The 23,882-nt window shown below is 31.8% G+C and overlaps 1 protein-coding gene across 5 annotated transcripts in view; it reads left to right on the top strand.

Moving 5' to 3' along the window:
* Positions 1 to 23,882, top strand: part of LOC145328366 (uncharacterized) — a 151,958-nt gene that overhangs the window by 75,617 nt on the left and 52,459 nt on the right. For all 5 annotated transcript variants that reach the window (XM_080171995.1, XM_080171997.1, XM_080171993.1 and 2 more), the window contains 13 exons: positions 992 to 1,057; positions 1,482 to 1,543; positions 2,029 to 2,091; positions 2,667 to 2,795; positions 3,175 to 3,318; positions 10,662 to 10,798; positions 12,062 to 12,184; positions 13,433 to 13,508; positions 15,402 to 15,504; positions 15,875 to 15,942; positions 17,878 to 17,979; positions 20,247 to 20,374; positions 22,072 to 22,144. In XM_080171995.1, coding sequence (XP_080028121.1) covers positions 992 to 1,057; positions 1,482 to 1,543; positions 2,029 to 2,091; positions 2,667 to 2,795; positions 3,175 to 3,318; positions 10,662 to 10,798; positions 12,062 to 12,184; positions 13,433 to 13,508; positions 15,402 to 15,504; positions 15,875 to 15,942; positions 17,878 to 17,979; positions 20,247 to 20,374; positions 22,072 to 22,144 — 1,274 coding nt within the window. The remainder of the gene's footprint in view (positions 1 to 991; positions 1,058 to 1,481; positions 1,544 to 2,028; positions 2,092 to 2,666; positions 2,796 to 3,174; positions 3,319 to 10,661; positions 10,799 to 12,061; positions 12,185 to 13,432; positions 13,509 to 15,401; positions 15,505 to 15,874; positions 15,943 to 17,877; positions 17,980 to 20,246; positions 20,375 to 22,071; positions 22,145 to 23,882) is intronic.

The raw sequence follows: 23,882 nt of genomic DNA, 5'->3' as shown, positions 1-23,882 counted from the left end.
GGTCAGTTATCAAACATTTAATTTAACTTATCCAAACTGGTGTGCATTCACTCACGCATATCATGCATACATAGTGTTGCTGTTCGCTAAAAGGCAAAAAAATAATTAGAGTGAATGTTTATTACTAAAAGTGAGCAAAGGTTAAGGTACATTTGGTACTTCCTCTGAAAGTCCAAATCGAGCACTGAAACATCCCTCCCTTTTGAAATAAAATAATCGAAAATCAGGGAGTTGTTGTTTTCTATGCATAACACCTGCGGGGTGCCCTTCCCTTTTGGAGCCTATACCTAAGCTGATTTAACCATGCCGGGCTATCCAGTACAAGTACTCAATAATACCTAACCTAACTTAACGTGAAGTAATAAACAAACAAATTAAGAACTATCCCTTTCTTATTTTCAATTTATTTAAAAATAGGGGGAGGTTTTTTGTGCTCGACAATGCAGTGTTAGGGGAAACCGCTCAAAAGTTTCTTATATACACATGCGGATGTGAATACATACCATACTAACTTTGTATTTATACAATTAAGGTTAAATTGTTACGTAAGGTATTAAAATTAAGATAGCAGTTAATCCCATTTTATACTTTCTTTGCAGTTCGATTGTGTAATAAAAAAATGAGAGTTCTAAACAACGGTATTGTTTTGTAAACTACGTCATAACTTAAGACTTTAAGAATAAGCCTTTTAACGAGTGAAAATTGGGCTGTAATTACACCAGTATAGTCAAGTCTTTTTATTCGCTTGACATTGGAAATTTAGGTACTATAAACTTTGATCAGTTGGATCATTAAGTTAAGTGTCTAGCCGTTTCAACCAATTGATTAAAACTACAAAAGAAGTAATTTTATTCATCGTCCATTGTCTTATCCCTTAAGGTCCCTAGAAGAACCAGACATAATGGCGGAAAATGGCCCTTCCCGTACGAGGATATTACTCTTTGAATAAAACAATATTTAATCTTGATTATGTTTGTATTATTATGTTTAGACGCTGGATTAGAAGCAGATGTTGCCAAAGGACGAAGGGACTGGGCCTTCTCTGAGCGCGATAAGGAAATCAACCATTTACTTGTTATTTTTTTTTAATTAGGAGGGCGAGGGGGGGTTAAATCTTATATTTTTATATGACGGCCCATTGGGGATATTAGTCTTGTTTTTTTAAAGGAAAAGGTAGGTTGCGGGTAAAATCCGTAAAGGTGTGTGTTTTAAGGCTTTAAAATAGTAGTAGAACGATAATATTCACTAAATATGTGTATTTGTTATCGAAAAGAACTATAGACAAAATTTAAAAAAAAAATTAACATAATTTTTTATCATTCTGCTACTGTTTTTAACTTAAAACACACAACCTTTACGGATTTTACCCGCAACCTACTTTTCCCTTTATTGTTAAAATTAATGATAGTTTGATATTACCAAAGCATTTGACTCAATTTCTAAAATGAAAAATATTTCATGAATGGTTGTTTTTGTGAAGGTGGTACTTGAGCGGGAATCAATCCGAACCCTCTGTGATAAATTACGACGTGAAAGAGACAGGAAAACATCATATTATTGTGTTAGCACAGCTACTCTACATCTAGGGTCTAATTGTCCGTTATGACTCTTCTTTGATATTTTTCTGAGCAGCTATAATAGATAGAGTTTTGTTAACTCAGCTACTCTACAACTAGGGTCATTCGTCTGTAATTACGAACTTCTTTAATAGTTTTCTTGGCAGCTATTTAAGATAATGGTTCATGATTTTTTGTGTAGATTACACTAAGTATAGTGCATATTTTAATTTAAGCATTTATGCACAATAACATTGGCGGTCATATATTTTTCCTGACTGCTTTTTAGGCGCTATTATTTTTATTAAAACAATTTAATAGCTTTTTTTAAATTCTACTAATCAATGGAAGTTAAAATCTTTTTTTTTTAGAGATGGAGTTGTATCTAAATAATTTAAAAATAACAACCTATTAAAACTAAACTTCACAAAATTGAAGTTGATAAAAAAGAATAATATGATTTTGATACAGGGCAGTGTCAGAGTTAGCTGAAGCTCTTAGAGATTTAGATGAATCTAAAAAATCAAGGAATGAGGTAATTTTATTTAGCACATCTTTGTTTACTTTTAGTCAAAATATTAAAAAGTTAGTTATAAGAGGGGTGGGTAAGTAACTATCAATATTGTAAAGATGTCAATTTATTTTGTATTAAATATATGTAACCTTAAATTGTCAAATGATAGCAGCAATTTTGGGTATTGTTGCATTATGTGCTATCAATCTACTAAGTTTGTAGTCATTGACAATATTTTTATTTAAAATTGTTAATTTCTTAATTAGCAAAGCATTATGAAATCTCTGTAATCGTCCATTTCTAAATATAGAAGTGTGATGTAATGTTTTTACTTTAATAATATTTTCTACTTATTGACATTTCATTTCTTTTAATTTTCTTTCTAATTGGATTATCTTTGAGGAAGTTGGAAAATATTTTTTTTGTCAACTTTTATTTTCCTTGCCTTTTTGTGTATTTTTTTATGACCACTGAACATATGGTCTATAAGTCACTTTGTTATTTAAGTATGTATTCATCTGACTATGTAGGTATCTATCTTTAGTTAAAGACTGTGTATTTTTACTGTTCAATTTATCTATCTATCTTATTTTTAGATAAAGAAAGAGAACAAAGAGCTACGAGAACGGGTGGACACATTGGAGAAGGAGGGACGGATACGGCTGCTGCAGCGGTCAATCGGCCAAAATCATAGCCGAGACTCGGCCATTGATACAGACCTACAGGTTAGATTTTTTGTTTTGTATGTAGAGTAGCTACGTTTTAGTCGATTATAATTCATTTTACTAAATATTTAAGTAACAATAAACTACTTAACGACTTTTCAAAGTAATTTTTGTCTGATTTTGCCAATAAATTACTAGGAATGCAATTTAATGTCAGCAATTTATGTTCATATTATAAAAATTAGTAACTAAATGTAACTGTATTTATAATATAAAGTAGTAAGGTTTTCTTTTATCTTTTAAGATCTCGCTAACCATTAAAAACTTAGTTCTTTTTCTGGAGTAGGATTTCATTTACAAAAAAGTGTCTTTCTCTAACAGAACAACTAGACTTACTTACCTAATTATTTTAATTGAATTTCACTTTGATGGTGTTTAGGAATGGGAAACGGAGACGTTAGACATTGATTTCGGCCGACGGCGGCTGAGCAGCGATGACGATCTCGGGCTGGACCTTGCGGGCGGCCGGGATGATCCTATTTGCCAGGGAGAGGGACCCATCTACATTGCCAGCATCAATAAGGTAAGACCCCACACTTTCAATTGTAGTATTATAAAGAAAAAGCTTCGGCAGCCGAAGGGAAGTCCAGTAAGTCTAGCGGCACTTTATAATATTGGCACACAAACACAAACATAGATCCTGTTACTTAAAAAATTTATTGACATCCTATCCCATTTACGTTCTGATATTTCTGTGAATTGTAAATTGAAATTACCTAAATAGAATTATAAGATTGGTAAATGTTGATGCCAAATGTTTGAAATCAAATACCACAGGGCTAATTGGTCTATTTCTAGCTTTCAATTAGACAAATTGACAAGTTTGACACTTTCCATAACTCCAACTGTAAAAACATTAGAACAAAAAAAACATTTCAACTTTGATCGTGTTATGGATATGGTAATTTTTATGCTTAATTAAAAAGGGTGATGTAGAGCAAAAAATAGCCTAAAACCACTCCGTACCAATGTGAAGCTTCCCTCTAAATAAGAGCTCAATCTGTTTAGTAGTTTTTGAAGTCTTAAGCTATAAAAAAAAACTATATATATTATTAGACTAGAGCTCTCCATACAATGTTTGTTTGTGTATATCAGTTGGTTTATAAATTAAAGACATTTTAAGTTTTAAATATACAAAATAAGCAATGGTTTTTTCCGTCCCATAGGAGAGGAAAAGTTTAAAGTAAAATGTCATTGAAGTGTGTGTTTTGTTGAGTCCTTGAAATAAATCCAAATAAGTTTAGGTTTTATCTTTGTATCTTTGCCAAGGTCTGTTTTAGTGTTGAAGCAAAACTGCGAATAAAAATTTGTTTTGTAATAGCAATTCTTGGAAGCTTTATATTACTTTTTAGCTCCCATTTACTCTTCTTTCTCAATAGTTTCTTTATTAGTTATAGTTTAATAACTAGTTTTAAAACATAGGAGGATTATATACATACTTTAAAAGATTTTTAAAATTTGATTTGTTACATTGTATGGACTTTGAGGAACATAGCAAAGTTTTCTACAAAAAAAAGTTGACAGAAAGACTAAGAGTTAAAGAAGTACATAGAAATATATAATTTTAGTAAATGTAAAAATTTGGTCTAATATTAATTTCAAAATGGGAGATTACAATGTATAATAGTTGTTAGTTGCATGAATTCATATAATAAAAATCATTTTGTGTGAAATTATTTCAATAAATGTGGCTCCATGGCGGATTCTAATCGGATTTATTTCTACTTGATACAAACTGGTTTGGAACCGTAGAAACGGCTTAGAAAAATGGAACAATTTCCGTTTCCGGGGACAACTGTATATGAATCATATTAAGAATATTTTTTTTCTTTTCTGTCGATTTGCAGAATACTTTAACATGTCCACGTAAAAATATATCTTTTCTTTACCCCTTGGGGAATTTTATCCAAGAGAAAAGATAAACAGTGAAACTTTGAAAACTTTTTAATCCTATGAAAATGGGTTGATTATAGTTATGGAGAATTTGGTTATGTATTACAAAACAACACAAAATAAACAATAACTTTAAAAAGAGGGTATTTTTTTGCGTAATACTGTAAAGTTGTCTGTTTGAGAACAACCCAACACCCAACTTTACGGAATGACGCAAAAAAAATTACTCTGTTACATTAAATAAGGCTCTTGTAGTCAAAGGCGTTTGGGATGGCTCTGAATTGATTTAAAGGTAAAAACTTAGACTAAGGATAAATACAATATTTACCCTGTTATTTTTAACCATTATTATAAAACAGCACAAAGAATTAGTCATCCTTCTATTTTCTTTTTCAATATTTCAAGTTATCAGACAGAATTTTATGTCTTAGTCTTGTTAGGATGATAATCTTTTCCAGTATAGCTTCGAAACCGAGTAATATCCGTTGGATGAGAACCAGCTCTAAGCCATACTGAAAAATTATGTATAGCATTGTATTATATCCAGTTTTCTACGAATATAAAAATGTACAATCATTAGATTAAAACTATTTTTTATCCGCGGAAAGTTGTTTTTCATACGATTCGAAAAATATCTATTCTTTAATTTAATTAATATCAGTACATCCAATTAAACACGTTGGTAAAGTCGAATAAACATTAACTGGCAAATAAATGGGTGAATTTTTTGTGTTTTCTGTAAAGTAAACGAATACACACAACTTTAAGAAAAAATACGCGAATAAAATGAACCCCTTTAAATTTTGAATAGGTAGACAAATTGTCAATACCATATGAACACCATATTTGGTGGCCTTCAACAAAAACTTATTATAAAACCATATCTTTCCTTCTTTATACACACTTTTATTTCATAATAAGGTTTACAGTTTTTCTTTTTTCAATAATCTTCGAATAATAATAGTTGATCATACATTTTAAGGTTCATTTTTGAGTTTTTACACAAAAAAGTCAATTACTGCTTATGATAACGTTACCTATGTACTTATTATGGATCTTGTTCTAGAAGTCATGATCATATCTTTAATTATTGGGTACCAATTCTTTGATTTCTCTTATAGTGCGAAGCGAGCACAGAAATACTCCTCTCTTCTTTTTTGCAAAATAAAAAAAAATAAGTGGAGTATTTTTTCTTTTCTTGAAATACCACTGCGGGACCCTTACTTGCATAGTTCTAACCCTTCTTACATTGATTGATTAAAAGTTGCCTCTGTTTGTGAGCCAAGGCATTATGTGGCAGAAGTAATTAAATTACTTTTTAAAAACGTGGTTTGGTTCACTAATAGAATCTAATAAGTTCCCCAATACATAAATATTTTTATGAATTCATAAATACACAGACATATATAAATTGTATTAATGATGAAGCTGTGTTACCAGCCATGACTGAATACGTTTTAGAATCTATTAACAATGACGTCATAACCCCCCCCCCCCCCCCCACCTCTATTTTCCTAATGCCCAGGGACAGGGATATAGAATCTCAAGAAAAACATTTTATGTCTAAATATTTATCCCAGATAACATTTCTTAAAATGATTGTTTTATTTCATTTGTAATTTAAAGAGTAGGTATCCTATAGAATAATACATTTTGTCTAAATAAATCAGTTGCTACTTGTTTTTCTTCAAAGTTCCATATCCCGTCCCCCTGACCATCATGCCTCGTTTCCTAACTTCAAAGTGTATGTTAAATGAACGATATTCTTACAAAATTGTTAAAAAAAAATAACAGAAATAATATAGTTGGAAGTCCATTAATTGATAAATACAGGATATTAAGGTTAAGTGCAATATTTCAACAACAAAAAATCAATTAAAAAAGCGAAGTAATAACAAGCGGTAACATGTTGGCGAAAAGAATGGCAGATATTGTAAAAAAATCTTTTAACATGGCGTTTTCTTCAAATTGATTTATTAGATACTAGTGGCTGTGCACCTAGCATATAGGGGCTCCGTATTCAAAGGGACAGAAATATGGCCTAAAACCATTCCAAGATTAAAATCCAAAAACAAAAACATCATGAAACCTGTCAAGGGCCATTATAAATCTTCTCTTAAATCTAAAACTCATTCGGTTCAGCAGTTATCGAAATCTAATGACAAAAAAAATTTTGCTTCTTAATATAAGATGATTTAGGGGGGTAATAGGCATGAAACCATTTTGCTTTGTTGGATTCTCGCTTATAAAATAGCTGCACTTTGAAATAAATAAAAAAAATATGATACAATTTTAAGGAACTCGACAGGCATGCATGCCATCATACAGACAAACCAACACAATTATTTGTTTTAGAGTAGCTTCAATATTAAACATTAAAATGTTGGTTAACTTGTTAGAACATTGAAAAGGTACATTTTAGAATGTGGATACTTGGTAGGTACAATGTAGGGATAAAGGGATTTGACAATGGGCGATAAACTAATTTACACGCTCAATAGTTTTAAAATCTGACTTACAAAAGTTTGAAAAGACAATTTAGTAAAATTTCATCAATCAGAATTTATCAAGTGCATTAGAAATAAATTGATATTGATCAGCAATTAATTGAATAAGAATATATCTTTAAAACTTGTACAATAATTTATCTTTTTACCTGCTGATTATTTTGATTAAGTCTGGCCTGCTAGAAAAATAAATATCTAGCGGTTCTACTGGTTTTCAAAAAATAACAGTTATATTTATTGCACTGTCACTGTGTCCCTGATGATAGAATGTATAAGTATGCCTACCTTTCCAAAACACAATTCTACATACTTACATACTTTTATATTTCATATTATTAACAAGGATGACAACGTCCGTAAAAGCGAAGCTCTGAAACGGAAGGACAAACGAACATTAACACTTGTAGAGTGTCAGAACTAAATAATCAAAATATACATATAAAGTTTGAAATCGATAGGACAATTCAAACATGCCTAGATTAACGAAAAGAGCTATCCGTTACGGACCAACCCTACTAATTATAGAAAAGCTTCGCTTTTAAAATTGAAAATAAGCATATCTATCCTAGTATTGTAAATTCTTAATTTGAATTAATTATGTATTTTCCTTGGTTTTATGTTTAGTAATATTTTGAAATGTCCTGAGTAGATGCTTACAGCAGAAATATTATTAGTTTGATGAAATAAAAGAATTGAATTTCTCGTATTCATTCGAATCCGGTGGATAGGAACCGGTTCTCATCCATACGAATAAACTATGTCTAGCACCGTATTATATCCAGCTTTCTACGAATATAAAAATGTACAATCATAAGATTAAAATCAGTTGTTTTTAATCTTATTATTGTACATTCTATATCCGCGGAAAGCCGTTTATAATACGATGAAAGAAATAACTATTATTTAATCAAACATAAAACACTTAGATTAGGTACTAACTGGAGGCTCTGTAATGAAAAAGGCAAAAAAGGGCTAGAAAAAATTATCTTAGAACCATCCCAAGACATGAAAATAAAAAGAATAAAACTATCAAAGGATCTACTTGAAGCTTCCTCAAAGAAGAAAGTGCAATTATTTTAGTAGTTATTGAGATCTTAAGCCTCAAACAAATAACATAACTACTTCATTTAAGAGGATAAAAAAATGTTAATATGCAATAGCATAAAACCATACCAGTGCTTTCCACTGAAGCAAACTCAAGTAGGTCCAATACAGTTATTCTATACTGAAGACAAACATCCTACTACTAAAATTATCCAACATACTAAATACCTAACCTATGTTAGTAATGTAAAGTATTTGTTGTTTTTCTCTCCATCAGAAAATTGCATTTATTTATCAGTAAATACCATTCAATATATCCACCAAAACAGCGGAATTTTTTTATTACGAAAATAGCAACTAAATACGTATTCTTTAAAAACTCAGTAAATATTAACCTATGACCTTACAATTATATATTTTCATATTTTTTGGCTTCGGCAGTAGCTTTATTTTTTGACCCGACCCTAATGAGAAGTTGTTAAACCCAACTTTGTAAGGACGGAAGATAACCCCCTTTATCTAGCATTTGTAACATTAAGCTGTTATTTAATGTGTGTACTATTCCATTGGGGCTCTTATAACCTTACCTAACCCAACCTAACACAAGAACCAAAATTAAGTTTGTTGTTGTGATGTAGTATAAGGGAAACTGCATTTTCCACGAAACCGGTGGATTAGAACATACTGAAAAATTGTGTATTGCATCGTATTATATCCAGTTTTCTACTAGTATAAAAATGTACAATCATAAGTTTAAAACTAGGTTTTTAGCCCGTGCCAACGTCATCTCTGGGCAAAAAAAACTGGTTGTAATCTTATAATTGTACATTTTATATCCATGGAACGCTGTTTATGATACGATGCGATAAGTAACTATCCTGATATTGCGTATATTTATTTCGTTATTGTATGCACATCTCAGCTGATGCTAAATGTTTGTATAATTGTATAATATATTCTATTTATCAATATCATATATTGAAAAGTAGTTAGAATATATATAAAAAAGATTCGCTAATATTATGACTAATACTTTAATCTACTCCTTTCTTATATAGTGTAATGGGTATTATTTAATGAAAATTCGATAAACACGATTTTAACTGATTTACCGAAATAGTTTACTAATAAGCATTTACCTAATCAATTGAAAAATAGCATAAGAACTAGTATAATGCTTAGCTTACTCACTCATTTCCCATGATATAAAAATTATACCGCAGAATTTAGTATTTTTGTTGTTTTTAGGGGACACTTCATGTAACTTATTTCCAGAACATCTTTGCTAATGATTAACTAGGGCCAGTGCATGCATATATAGATATTGCAGTTAACTACAACATACAAACAAGGATGTTATATGCAGTTGCAGCGCAGCAAAGTACATTTTTTATAGGAGAACTAGGTGCTTTCCATCAAAGTGCCTATCGAGCACTAATCACCCCCCTTTTTTTAATAATGGGAAATAAGGGGGGAGTTAGTTTTTTTGAATGGCTAATACTTGTGGAGGGCTTTAACCCGATGGGGCCTATACCTGCAGTGTCCTAGCCCTAATATTATTTCTCAAAATAACCTAACCTAAACTGACCTAACTAAAATAAACAAACAAACTAAAAATCAGCCCCCCTTATTTCATAATAAGGGGTGCTCTTTTATAATGTTTGATAGGTTAATTTAACTTGTTGATTGTTAATTATGGAACTATGTTGGTTTAGTTTTTGTGGTTATTCTTCTACAACGATAATCTTATGATTGATTATGTACCTATGTAGTAAGTTGTAGAGCAGCTTCTCAACTAGAAATAAGTTAACCGTTTCTAGTCTTAGATGTAATGGAAGTTAATTAGGATATGGTAATCCTTGCATGCTAATGTAAATAATACATACATCAAAATAGTATATTTGTTTTTAGTTATACTTCTTGTAAGTTATTTACAGTAACATGCATTTTATCCTTACATTAAAGTAATAGGATGTTTGTCTGTATGTATGTAGCGAAGGATCTCGCTAACCTCTTGAACAATATAGTTCTCCTTTAAAGTGAAGCTTCTCCATGTCCAGTGAAGTTTAATAAGTTTTTTTGGGGAGTATACCTCCACCCTTCTAAGAGAAATCGCCCCTAGAAATATTTATTGTATTGTTTACTAAATTAGGATTTATTATTAGTTTACTTATTTATTACATTTTAGCTAAATACTTATAAACTTTTTCAAGAACCCTAATGATTTTTGTAAGTGTACAAATAACTAAATAAAAAAATGGTTAGTGTATGTTTAAGATGTTTTATCTCAGAGACAAATCAATCACCCAAAAAAAACTTTAGACTTATTTATATTGTCCATTGTCCATATTCTGTACTTAAGTCAAGTACTTAAGTCAAGTGAAATTTTAGAAGAATTCTTATACATTTTTTCTCTTTTTAGGGTTCTGTGGCAGAGGGAAAGCTAAAGATAAATGACCATATCTTGTTTGTCAACAATCTGGATTGCAGGGACGCAAATAGATCCACTGTCCTCAGCACCCTGCGTCAGGCTGGCAGCACTGTTTCTCTGGTTGTCAGGTATACTTCATAGATAGATAGAAAGATAGATCCACTTTGTCCTTAGCAACCTGTGTCAGACTGGCAGCACTGTTTCACTGGTTGTCAGGTATACTTCATAGATAGAAAGATCCACTCTGTCCTCAGCACCCTGCGCCAGGATGGCAGCACTGTTTCACTGGTTGTCAGGTATACTTCATAGATAGATAGATCCACTCTGTCCTTAGCACCGTGTGTTAGGCTAGCAGCACTGTTTCACTGGTTGTCAGGTATACTTCATAGATAGATAGATCCACTGTCCTCAGCACCCTGCGCCAGGCTGGCAGCACTGTTTCACTGGTTGTCAGGTATACTTCATAGATAGATAGATCCACTTTGTCCTTTGCACCGTGTGTCAGGCTGGCATCGCTGTTTCACTGGTGGTCAGGTATACTTCAAAGATAGATATATAGATCCACTCTGTCCTCAGCACCTCAAAAGTTGGATTTAATTACATGAAATAATTCAAACGCCAGTTTTTTTTCCTTTTACAAAATGAACCCCTAGATATTGTTGCCATTCGACCAATATTTATATGGATGTTCAGATAAAATGTTTGAAGAAAAGTGGACACACATACACAATATAGATTTATTTACACATCTAATTGACATATCTAATATCATCAGAGCCTTGTTTATCTTTCCAGCTTTGATTTCTCTCTGTTTGTCCTATTATATCACACACTTCTTTAATACAATCAAGACAAGTCGTAGAATTTTTTTGAAAAATTATCATATACTTTCTTAAAGTAGGTAAGCCTTCTAAAATAGGTATTATTTCAAAATTGATAACAATGAAAATTGTACAAAACTGACAATTTAAAACTCTGGATTAAGAATAAGAAATTACTTGAATCTTCAGGTTTAGTTTGTTTGTTGATATGTTGGATTATCTTGATTGAAATAAGTGACTTTGTGATACATATAGTACATAGAGAGTAAGAAGCAATACACATACACATATTTGAATATCAACATCACCATATTTATATTTAGTGACAATGCCAATAGATGCCTCTAGGGGCACTTAAGTGAGAGGGAGGAGTTAAGTCGACTTCCTCCCATTTTCAATTTTAGTGAACTCTTCCCCCCCAACTCTCTGTTTATTTTCTCAAACTAGTTAGAAATAAGTGAAGGATATTTTTTTCTCTATGCTTAACCCATGTTTGGAGGGGGGTATTTGTCCTAAACAAGACAACTTGAGAAAAATTGCGATTGAGATTTTAATTTGTTAATATTTTAGAAGACGGAAAACCGGACGGCGGTATCAGGCCAGTTTCCAGCTGACTCGACGAGGAGACCATGGACTCAGCCTGGACACTGGAGTTTATATTTCTAGGATAATACCTGGAAGTATTGCAGCTAGGTAACATATTTGGATATCTTTCTTTCCTTCTATATAGAGCTATCTTTCTATCTTATATATTATTTTGATATTTACTTTTGTCTAGTAATCTTTCTGTCTAGCTAGGTAATTTTCTTTAAATATAACTAGCTTTTTAAAATCTAGTTATCTTTCTTTCTAGCTAGCTATCTTTCATTCTTTCTCTTTAGCTATCTTTTTTTCCATCAAACCATTTTTTACTCGTTCTCTTTCTATCTAGCTGTTTTTTCTACCTATTACTCTGTCTATCTATCTTTGTTTCTGTTCTGTATATCTTTATATAAAGCTATCTTATTCAATCTAGTCATTGTTCTAGTCACCTTTCTTTGTATTGTTTAGATATTTTTTTAATTACTCACAACTTGTATTTCGCTTGGGGGGGGGGGGGTAGTCTAATTCTACTTATTTTTGTTAAACACCTTACTTACGTCTAAAATACACGTATCAAACATATTAAATTCCGTTTTTTTGGTTGACTACATGTTTTGCTTTTTTGTCTTTCTTCTTTTTATTAGGCTGTAAAAAAATCAATCTTTCAATATTTGGCGTTTACACTTGAAAATTAAAGATTTTTGTTCTGAAATGCACAAAAAAAGAGTTTACACACTTAATAAAAATAAAATTGTTTGGCAACTTTTGTTGAATCTTACATTTTACACTCCCCTGCCTTTTACTATCAAGCCATCCATCTTTGTTGAACAAAAATTAGCAGTATAATTTTTACAACATGTAGGAACTATCAGGGAACTAGGGATAGGCCAATAGAGTTTATGCACTTCTTTTATGGGTTAAGTATTAACAACAGATCTATAATATAGATGTATATACAGTTAACTACCTCGCCCCTTTTCCAATGACCTTTTTCGTCTGCTAACATATTGTTTTCTGCTACTTGGCTGTGTTAGTATTGCCGACACCATTGGTTGATTTTCAAAGATCCAATTGAGAGTCGACTTAAATTTTCAAAATTGAAAAAAAAATTCTAAGAGCATATTACCCAGATTTTTTATAAGTAAAAAAAAATTGGGGGAGCGGATTTTTTATTTTTCCCGAGACCTATGAGATGCTACCCTGTTAAAGAGAACCCGATCGGTTCAGCGGTTAGCGAGATCCTTCGGTGCAGATACACAGACAGACAAACACACATCCTGTTACTTTATTATAAGGATATGAACTCTGGTGTAAGATCAAAGTAATATTATATCCATTACCAATTTTTATCTTTTTTAGGGAAAGTATGGTTGCTGTTGGAGATAGAGTGCTGGCTATCAATGATTCTACTCTGGATAATGTTAAATCAGCGCAGGTTAGATTTTATTTCAAGTACTGGAATAATGCAAATAAATGGAGGTATATGTACCTAGATATTATGAAAAGGTAAAAAGTTGTCGTAAATTTTATTGCTAACATGGAACTCGCTTATTGTTCAGTCTGTTCATCCAGTTGGAGAGGAAGGGATGGGGTTAACTTTATTGTAGCCCGCTGCGTGTTTCCCTTTTTTAGAGAACATGATAATCTGTTGTAAGATCCAAGTAATGATGCACTTAAAAATATTAACAAAGTTTTGTTTCATTTTTGAAAAAAAATTGTCTTGCCAAATTGTTTTACTTAGATCTTTGTTAAGAATACGTGTCCTGATGTTCTTAAATTCATATATTTGAAATAGCAGGAACTTTGTTTAAATTGGAATTAAAAGCAGGCTTTGAAGCCAACTGATTTTAATTCTATTACACCGTATGTAATATCTATCTAATAATGGATATAGAATACGTGGATATATTGACAGGGGAAAATTAGTCATCAATCTAGGTTAGTCAGATTGTTCATAAAGTAGGAGGAGAGGGGAGGGGGTAAAGGATGATGGGGGTTAACGTTATTTTAGCTGTAAATATCACTTTATTAGAGTCTATGAAAATCAGGTGAAACATCTAAGTTTTTGTATATCGATTTATCTAATGTATATTATATTACATTATGTGTTTATTCTTTCATACAAGGCAGATATTAAGGATTATTAGAGGAATAATTTTCTACTATCTAATCAGTTAGGTATTTAAAAAATAGGGTAGTAGGGGGGATGGGGGGATGTCCTTTGAAATTTATTTTTGTACAGCGGTTATCGAGATAATTTGCTAAAGACAGATAGACATCCTGTCACTTTTATATAAAAAAGTTCTTTAAATCCCACTCATGGAATCATAACTTAATCTTAAAAGGAAAATTATAACTTCTGTCTGATTATATTTTAATTTTGTTAGTTTGTATATTTTGCTGTTTTTAAAAAGAGCAATCTTTCTCGCTTCAAATGTTTGCACAGACTGATTTTAATTTGCAAATGAATTTGAGGAAAAGGTTGTCTGTTAAAACAGACAAATTTTTGCTCTTTCAAATTAGCTAAACTATATTGAAACTGTACAATTTTTTCCACAAACAATTTTACCCTAATTTTGTTTATCTCAATTGGTGTTTGCTTCAATTATCGTCCATTAAGCTTAGATGCCTGGGACAATTTTGACCACATATATAAATCTGTATCCTAAAATTTTCTGTAATGTTCAAACACTGTGTCCCAGTTTGATATTTTTCAGAAAATGTTAATAATTTTTCATTTCATCTACATATACACTCTACTCCTCTTTAATATTTTATCAAACTATTTCCTTATTAACTTGAAAAGCGGATATATGATTTTGTTCTAGGAATTGTTATTTGATTTTTAGTTAAATACTAGGTAAACCGATTGATATATTACAGTGGATGTTCGTCAGTTCTAATCTGTATTCTGTATTCTATGCACTATTCAAATCGATGTAAAATATACCTGGATATTTGTTTAGTTTAGTTCGTTTATCCAGTAGTAGGGGAGGGGATGGGGTAAAGGGGCTTGTTATTTTAGCCCGCTTTAAGTTTTTCTCTAATAAAGAATATGATTATTAAGATCCAAGTAATAATAAATCCATAACTATTCAACCTAGTATAACAGACATCATACTGATTGATTTTAATAACCTTTGTTTGAAAGTCTGCTCATTGTAATAAATTGTGCCTGTTTATGGGCCGAGGCATTCTATATAATCCTACTTATAGCATACCTAACGTATCTCATTTAGTATCATTATATTTACCTATTTTGGTGGAAGATATTTGAACCCTTAACTTAGATATTAATAACTTTTTCCTGACACTTTTCTTATTTTAGGCTGCTATGGCAATGTTGAACAGCTGCGGGGATATGGTGACCCTGACCCTGCAGAAAAGCATGTCTAGCCCTTCATGTGGTCCTCTGTCTAGCTCTTCCTCAGGTATAGCTAGTTTTTATTATTGTCGGGAAATCAATGATCTTTTAGTTATAACGTGAGTATCAGCCAATATTTTTAGAGACAGAAAAAGTCAGCCATTTTACGAGTTATTGCGGAAAAATCATGTGCATTATAATTTTGGCGGGAAAAACATGTGCGTTGACAATTTTGGCGGGAATATCTGGGAAAATATTGAACAGTTTGGCGGGAAATTCAGCTGATTAATGAAGTTTGGCGCCAATAAATTGCTTTGTATACGGAACTTAGTACCTAACTAACTTAATTTTTTACAATTTACTAATTTTGTAGTATTTGATAAGTAAAATAAAGTGATAGTTAATAATTGAAAATAACTTATTTTTCTTGTGTTTAGGTCATATAGTTTGGGAGGACAAGTTGAACAGTCCAAAGACTCAAAGCACTGCCACAAGTCCTATCAAGGTAAAACTTTTTCTTAATTTTTATGTAGAGATAGTCCAATTGACTTTCAAAGTGCCTTGTGCTTACCTCGTTATTTTGAAAATAGAATGAAAATATTACAGGGGTTGGAGCTTTTTCGTGTTTTGAACTTTAGGTCAGGTTGATTAAGGTTATATTGGGTAAAGAAAAGCTGGAAATAGTCCCATTTTTAAAATGGCTTTTTATAGGTTATTCTAGGTTATGATAGTTTATATTAGGTTAGGTGATTTCCCCACAGGGTTAGGTAATTGGCCCCGCAGGGTTAGAGCCCCCCGCAGAGGCTTAGAAATAGGTGAAAAATTACTGTGAAAAATACGAAGAATCGCCCCATAAGGTGCGATGTTACGATAGGGACTATAGCCGAAAAGCCCCGCAGGATTACACTTTGAGTGAAAGCACCAACATTATTGAGACAAAATGTATTTTCATTTGCATCTAGTTGTCTCTTATTTATTTCTCATCGAATATTGAAGTTATAAGTACGAATTTTTGTTATGTAAAAAGTCCCAAAGAGAAATTATGCATTTTATTTTATTTGTTTGGTTACCTTGCATTTCAGATAATATTCCATAAATAAATAGGATAGAATCATATAAAGATACATAAAAGAATTTTAGGATCATGGAGAGATAACGAAGTGGGGTTCGTCGTATTTTCACAGTAGCAGTTTTCCTATTTCTAGCCCATGCTAAGTCTAACCCTGCGGGATAATCATACACATTTACCTAACCTAACCTATGAAAACTACTGTGTAAAATTGACGAAACCCGCTACTTTGTTTTCTTTCCATGATCCAAATTTTAACTTGGTGAAATTGAAGGTTTAAACCTAATACCTACTCATTATAATAGGGTTGAAAAACTCATCCCTTAAATTTTAAATGGGACTTGTAAATAATGGGGGGGGGGGGAAGGTTTGTAGGTTAAATTAATCTTAATTGTCCTATCTCTGCCTGTTTTGAAAATTTTGAAATAAAGTTTGCCTTCAACTATACTTACTTTTTTATACAAAATGGTTCTCTATTTTATGAGTTTTATATTTTTGATGAAATGTAAAAACTTTACTTACATTTGTTGCACTTCTCCAGTTTTTGTTCTTTTACTTGAAGTAGATACATTTATTTCAATGTTATTCACTTTTTTTTATTAGTCCTTTGCATTTTATTGAAAACTTGTTTGTTTTGTATATTCATACAAATAAACAAGTTATTTTAGTATAATTGGGAAAATTAAATAGGCAACGCTATGATATTTAAAATCTATTTTTTTATATTTTTAATCTCAAATCTTTGTGTGTAGTCTGTTTTCTATCATATTATTATCAATATCTAATTCTAGCCTATTAATTAACATTTCTCTATACATCCAGCTATTTGTAACTCTGTAACTAATATATGTATGGTATATATTTTTCTTTTCCTATTTATAATAGAAAAGTAAAACGATGTCTGTAATTTGTCTGTCCATATATTCGGATTAAGCTTGAGATCTCGCTAACCACTGTTCCAGCCCTCCTTTTCAACAAATCAGAGTTGTGGATCCGGATCCGCAAAAAAATGCGGATCCGGATCCTTGGACTCAAAAAAATGCGGAAAAAATGGAAAAATCTACCTAAATTTATATAAAATAGTCACTTACAAAGACATTCTCGTGATGAGAGCCAATCTTTAAGGTTTAGGTTCAGACTTAAAAATTAAAAGTATTTTTGACTTCGAGATTAGGGAACAAATATTTTTTGAAAAATTTGGTGATTTTATTTTTATTGTCAAGGATCCGGAGTCGGATCCGGTAGGATCCGGATCCGCACTGACTAAATTTGGAGGATCCGGATCCGCATACAATCAATGCGGATCCACAACTCTGCAATAAATATTAGATATCTTCTGGCCACCTCAACATTTACTTCTCATTCTTTTAGGAAAACCTAAGGTATGGCTCACGAGAGCTGGCAAAGAAATTGGTTTCCAGAGATGCTCAAACTGACAAGTATATCAGCAGCAGTAGCAGTCCCAGTGAAAGGGTAAGATTTATAATAGTCCCAGTGAAAGGGTAAGATTTATAATAGTCCAAGTGAAAGGGTAAGATTTATAATAAAATGGATAATGATATAGAATACGTGAATAATGCGACAGGGAAATTTTTGTCGTCAGTTTAGGTTAATATTATAGTCCTCAGATATTGGTAAGACTTTTAATTCGATTGGGAAGGTTAGGGGTATCTTTATATTGGCCAGCTAGGAGAAACATTTTATAACAGTATTATACGAGAATCTCTCACAATATCCACGTATTCTTTATCCATTAGTAGATATTTAGCATTAACGCTTATATTTACTATAAAGAATAATTCAAAAGAACTTAGGACCTTATATTGTAAATCATAGATTACAAAAAAAAATATTATTACATAATATTTGTAATTAGAAATGTGTTGGTAGAGAAATTCAGAGAGGAATAGAACAATTACTAATCATCTAACATTTTTCAGTATGGCGTTCAAACCGATAAATATCTTCTGGATCATAACACTTCTCAGCCATATTGGAAAAACATATATAGCATCGTACTACACACAGTTTTCTACGGATAATATAATAAAGATCATAAAATTAATACCGGTTTTCTTGGCCGGGACCTTGGGCACCTCTTTGCTCAAAACTAGTTTTAATATTATAATTTTTTTTAAATTTTCGCAGAAATCTGTCTATAATACAATGCGTTAATAGTTATTTCTCGCATCGTATTATAAACGGCTTTCCGCGGATATAGAAAGTACAATTATGAGATTAAAACTAGTTTTTTTTAGCCCTGAAGTGCCGTAGTCACCGGCTAAAAAAACTGGTTTTAATCTTATGATTGTACATTTCTATATTCGTGGAAAGCTGGATATAATACGATGCTAGACATAGTTTTTTCGTATGGATGAGAACCGGTTCCTATCCACCGGATTCGAATGAATACGAGAAATAACTATTCTCCAATCCCTTTTGTATTACAAGCTTACTCATAGCTTAATGCAACATAAATATATTTAAAGAGGAAATATTAATTTATCATCCATTTTCCTATCCATAAATCCTTGCATATTAGGAATAAAATTAGATGAATGACCGCATAATTACTTGTCTAATATCTACACATTATGCTTATTTTCCAATATAAAGGAAAATATTACAATTTTCCACCTCTCATTATTAATATTTATATTTTGTTTGATTTTCTATGTTCAAAAAAGAACCCAAAACATCTAGTCAGTCAAAATGAAAACAAAAAAAATTAAGTATCATAGAAACATAAAGACAGAATAAAATACTGTCATGTGTCAAAATTCTTCAAGGAATTTTATAAATCTATTAAGAAAATTTGAATAAATCTTCTTTATAATGGGTTATGGGCGGATTGACAGACAAAGGTATTTAAAGAATAGAAGCAAATTTCTATCTTTTTAGTCTTTATGTTTATTTTTTAGCGTTATGAACTAGTGATCTAAAGGAATAAGACAATGGCCAATGTATTCCCCAATATTTATTCAATAAATTAACCCTTCTGTAGATTACAATTAGTGGTTGAAACGTTTAGACACTCAACTAATGGAACCAACCAATCAAAATTCAAGAAAAGTTTTTAAGGTTGTTTTTTAAGTCAATGAATAAGAAAATGTTATTTTAACACTTTGGGACTAGCGTAATAAACAGCCCAATATCCCCTACCTTTCTGGTTATGGACAGATATAAGAGTAACTTTGCTCCAAAAAATGTTTTAAACCCACAAATGATCATATAATAGACAGTCATGTATGGTTTAAACTAATGTAAAGAAATATTACCACATTATGTGTATAATCATATTGTTAATCTTATTCTCAGAGATGGATTGGGGGATTATTTTCTTTTTATCTAGATATAATGTTCTTTTTCCACATTAGATTCAAGGTTAGGTTAATTAGGGGCATTCTGTACGCGTGGAGTTACTTCCGAGTGTCTAGCGGCTTTAGTTAGGGGGATTGGGATGCCTTTACTAGTTTGGGGTGAAGTTAATTGTATTACAAATAGAAGTATATCATTTTAATTTGCGGTGGGGGGAATGGGTTATATAGCTGTACGTTCACAGTTTGGGAACCCTGTGCTGACCTACAATTTGGTCTTTGAATAGCGTCGGATGTATCAACACACCCAAGTCTCTACAAAAGAGCAGAAAGCAATTTGCTAGCAGACGAAAAAGGTCTCCGCCACTTGGGCCAGGTAGTTGCCTTGGTCATACAGTTATACTCAAATATTTATTTGTTTAGGTATCCGGAGGCGTTAGCAAGTCCGGTAGCCGTGAAAGTCGTATTCCATGGGGCCACATTGCTGATACTGTCAAAGAAAAGTTGGTGGATACTGTGCGTGGACGTAGGCACAGCAAGGATGCGGACAGGTACGAATTTGTGGGTAGAATCGCTGTCACGTTTTTTTTACTGTCTTGGTAACATCAAGGATTACAACATCCATAAGTAACGAAGCACAAAAACGGTCATGAAGGGTCAAACGGAAAAAGTGAGTTATAAAGCAGATATTTAGTAAATATTCTAAAACCAATCCTAACCCAAACAAATAAGGATAATGGGTATTTTTGTTAATGCACAACACTTGCTTACTCAATATAACATATGGTCGTCGTACAATAAAGCCAATAAATGCTTCTTTAATAGAAAATGTTTCTTCATCCATATATAAAAGTAAAAGGCTTTGTATTATATATGTGTGTCTGTTTGTATTGAAGGATTTCGCTACCACGCTGAACCGATATAATTCTCCTTTACAGTGTAGCTTCTTATAAGTACTGGGAAGGTTTATAACTAGAGGCCTCTAGGGGTATAGCCGTTAGTTTTTAAAAGCTTGTATCTGGAGGATTTTCATAAGTTGTCCTTAAAAGGTCTTATGGACATTGTAGGTATAAAAAAGTTTATTTTTATTCTCATGGTTTATAGATGCAATACCTATAACTTTTAAGGGTATCTTTATTAAACTATTAATTTCTATTTTTATCAGAAAGCAATTTTTTTACATTATAGAAACACTTTGCCATATACAGCTCTGATGTTGTATTGTAATAATCTCCTTTGTTATTCCATTCAGAGCAATTACAAATTAGGTTTCTATTTAAACCAACAAAATGCTATTTTTGGCACTTCCAAACTTAAGAAAACAGCGAAATGTCTTTATAAAATCTAAAAAACTCTTATATTGGAAGATTTAATTGGATGAAAAAAATCACTTTAAAAGCCTAATCCTGAACTTGACTAATACAAAAGTTCTCTGAGAATTGTGGATAAATTGTTTACGAGATCTTACTATAAATATTTAGTCAGATGGACATCCTGTTATTTTAGTCCAAAGAATATAGAAAAGTTTAGCATGTTTGTGGGATCACTCTAAACAATACAGGAAGCTGTATGCATACCTTTTATGTCCAGATTTTTATTGAAAGCTTATTTCTATACGTATGTATAAAACAATCAATGCTATAACACAATATTCATATAAACCTATTGTTGGGAGATAAAAAGAAAAATAATACGGATGAGACAACATCCTATTATATTATGCTTTTAAACAATTATTATTCAGTAGAAAAGCTACTCTGCAATTCTTGTTTGTTGGTATGTCTGTTTAATTTAAAAGACACTTTAAATTGAACGAACAAATCGAGATTTAATAAAAGTACCCAAAGTTTTTATCTCAACAAATGAGAAAGCATATGATGTCTATCAAACATTAGTATTGACCAATTAGTATAATAATGGATGTAGAATATACGTGGATATTATGACAGTGGAAAAATTGTCGTCAATTTAGCTTGCTAACTTCGAACTCGTTTATTGGTCAGTTCGTTTATCCAGTAAGAGGGGAGTTGATTGTGAAGAAGAAAAAAATTAGTCCACTGCGTGTTTCACTTTATTAGAGAACATGAAAATGTACTGAAAAATCTAAGTAATCATATATCCATAAGTACAATCTTCCTTCCAATGTCCCCTTCCTCTCTACATATTACGCTCATAAAAAGTAAAAAGGTGAAGGAAATAAATATTGATATTGAATTATCATTATTTGATTAAAATGTTTTATTTTTAGGGAAAGACAGGACGCATCTGATAATTCATTGAACAGGAGAAAGGAGAGTTCCGAGGGGAAATATATTGATCAGGTTAGTCAAATTAATATTCATTTCAATCTGGTAGGTGTCAGCTATCTAAAAGGATAAGACACTGGCCGATATATTGATGTTCATAAATAATGATACACAACATTAACCATTCTGTAAATTAAAATTAGAGGTTAAAACGTTTGGACACTTATCTAAATGAACCAACCAATCAAAATTCAAGTCCCTAAACTTGTAAACTTACAAAATTTAAAATGTTCAGAATTTTTATTTAAAAAAACAAGATTTTTAAGCAATTTTAAAAAATGTACTATATATTTTATGAAAATTTTCAAAATATCAAATATGAGTTTTATATTTAGAATTTGCACTATTCTCAAAATCTGTGTAAAAGTCAGGGAGGGAGAGGTCATTGGGCTGTTTATTACAATAGTCCCAAAAGTTGTATAATAACGTTTTTTTATTCGTTGAAATAACAACTTTGGGGACTTTCATTAAATCTTGATTCACGGTTAATTAAGTCGAGTGTACAAGCGTTTCAACCAATAACTGTAATCTAAAGAACTGATAATTTTGTGTATCATCATTGGGGATGTATATCAATTTGTCGGCTATTGTCTTATTCCTTAAGACCCCTGGTAAAAGTACACATCAAAAACAACATTTTGAATTTATTATTTATAGTTCCCCTCAAAAGTCTCTAGTTGAGCACAAAAACCCCTCAAATTATAATAACTTGTAAACAAGGGCGGGGGGGGGGGGGTTGAAAAATTTTGGCCATTTGTTTTTCTTCCCTTAGAAGTACAGAATGATTCTACAGGGGTCCCGCAGAAAAAAACCTACCCCTTATTTTAAGTTTTTAAGAAGCTAATGGGGGTATGGATTTATTTTAAGGGTAATCAACAAAATAAGCTGAACTTGAACATTATAAACAAAATGTAGTTTTATGTGCTTGGGATTATTTGCAAAAAAATAGATGGTATTATTATATTTTTAACAATTTTTTAGAGACGGACGCACTAATTCCATTGTCTAAAATGCTTTTCAAATGATATATAATTGTTGCTGAATTTGTAATACATTTCTGCATTAATATCAACAAAGCTGGGTAATTTGAAGCTAAATGTGATAACATCCCGAAATGACCAGCCTAAAAGTTATGAGGCCACTGCAACCTCTCTACCTGGAGCACCTAGTAGCCTCTCTACTGTGCTCTGCATATCTGGACAGTAAAGGCTTACCATTAGATATAAGATACATGGATAAGTTATGATACTACTGCAACCTCTCTACCTGGAGCACCTAGTAGCCTCTCTACTGTGCTCTGCATATCTGGACAGTAAAGGCTTACCATTAGATATAAGATACATGGATAAGTTATGATACTACTGCAACCTCTCTACCTGGAGCACCTAGTAGCCTCACTACTGTGCTCTGCATATATGGACAGTAAAGGCTTACCATTAGATATAAGATATATGGATAAGTTATGATACTACTGCAACCTCTCTAACTGGAGCAGCTAGTAGCCTCACTACTGTGCTCTGCATATCTGGACAGTAAAGGCTTACCATTAGATATAAAATACATGGATAAGTTATGATACTACTGCAACCTCTCTAACTGGAGCAGCTAGTAGCCTCACTACTGTGCTCTGCATATCTGGACAGTAAAGGCTTACCATTAGATATAAAATACATGGATAAGTTATGATACTACTGCAACCTCTCTACCTGGAGCACCTAGTAGACTCACTACTGTGCTCTGCATATATGGACAG

This window comes from Acartia tonsa, chromosome 9 (genome assembly GCF_053477335.1).
Source record: "Acartia tonsa isolate MP-2025a chromosome 9, ASM5347733v1, whole genome shotgun sequence".
NCBI classification, from domain to species: Eukaryota; Metazoa; Arthropoda; class Copepoda; order Calanoida; family Acartiidae; genus Acartia; species Acartia tonsa.
This window is presented reverse-complemented; position numbering and strand designations above follow the sequence as displayed.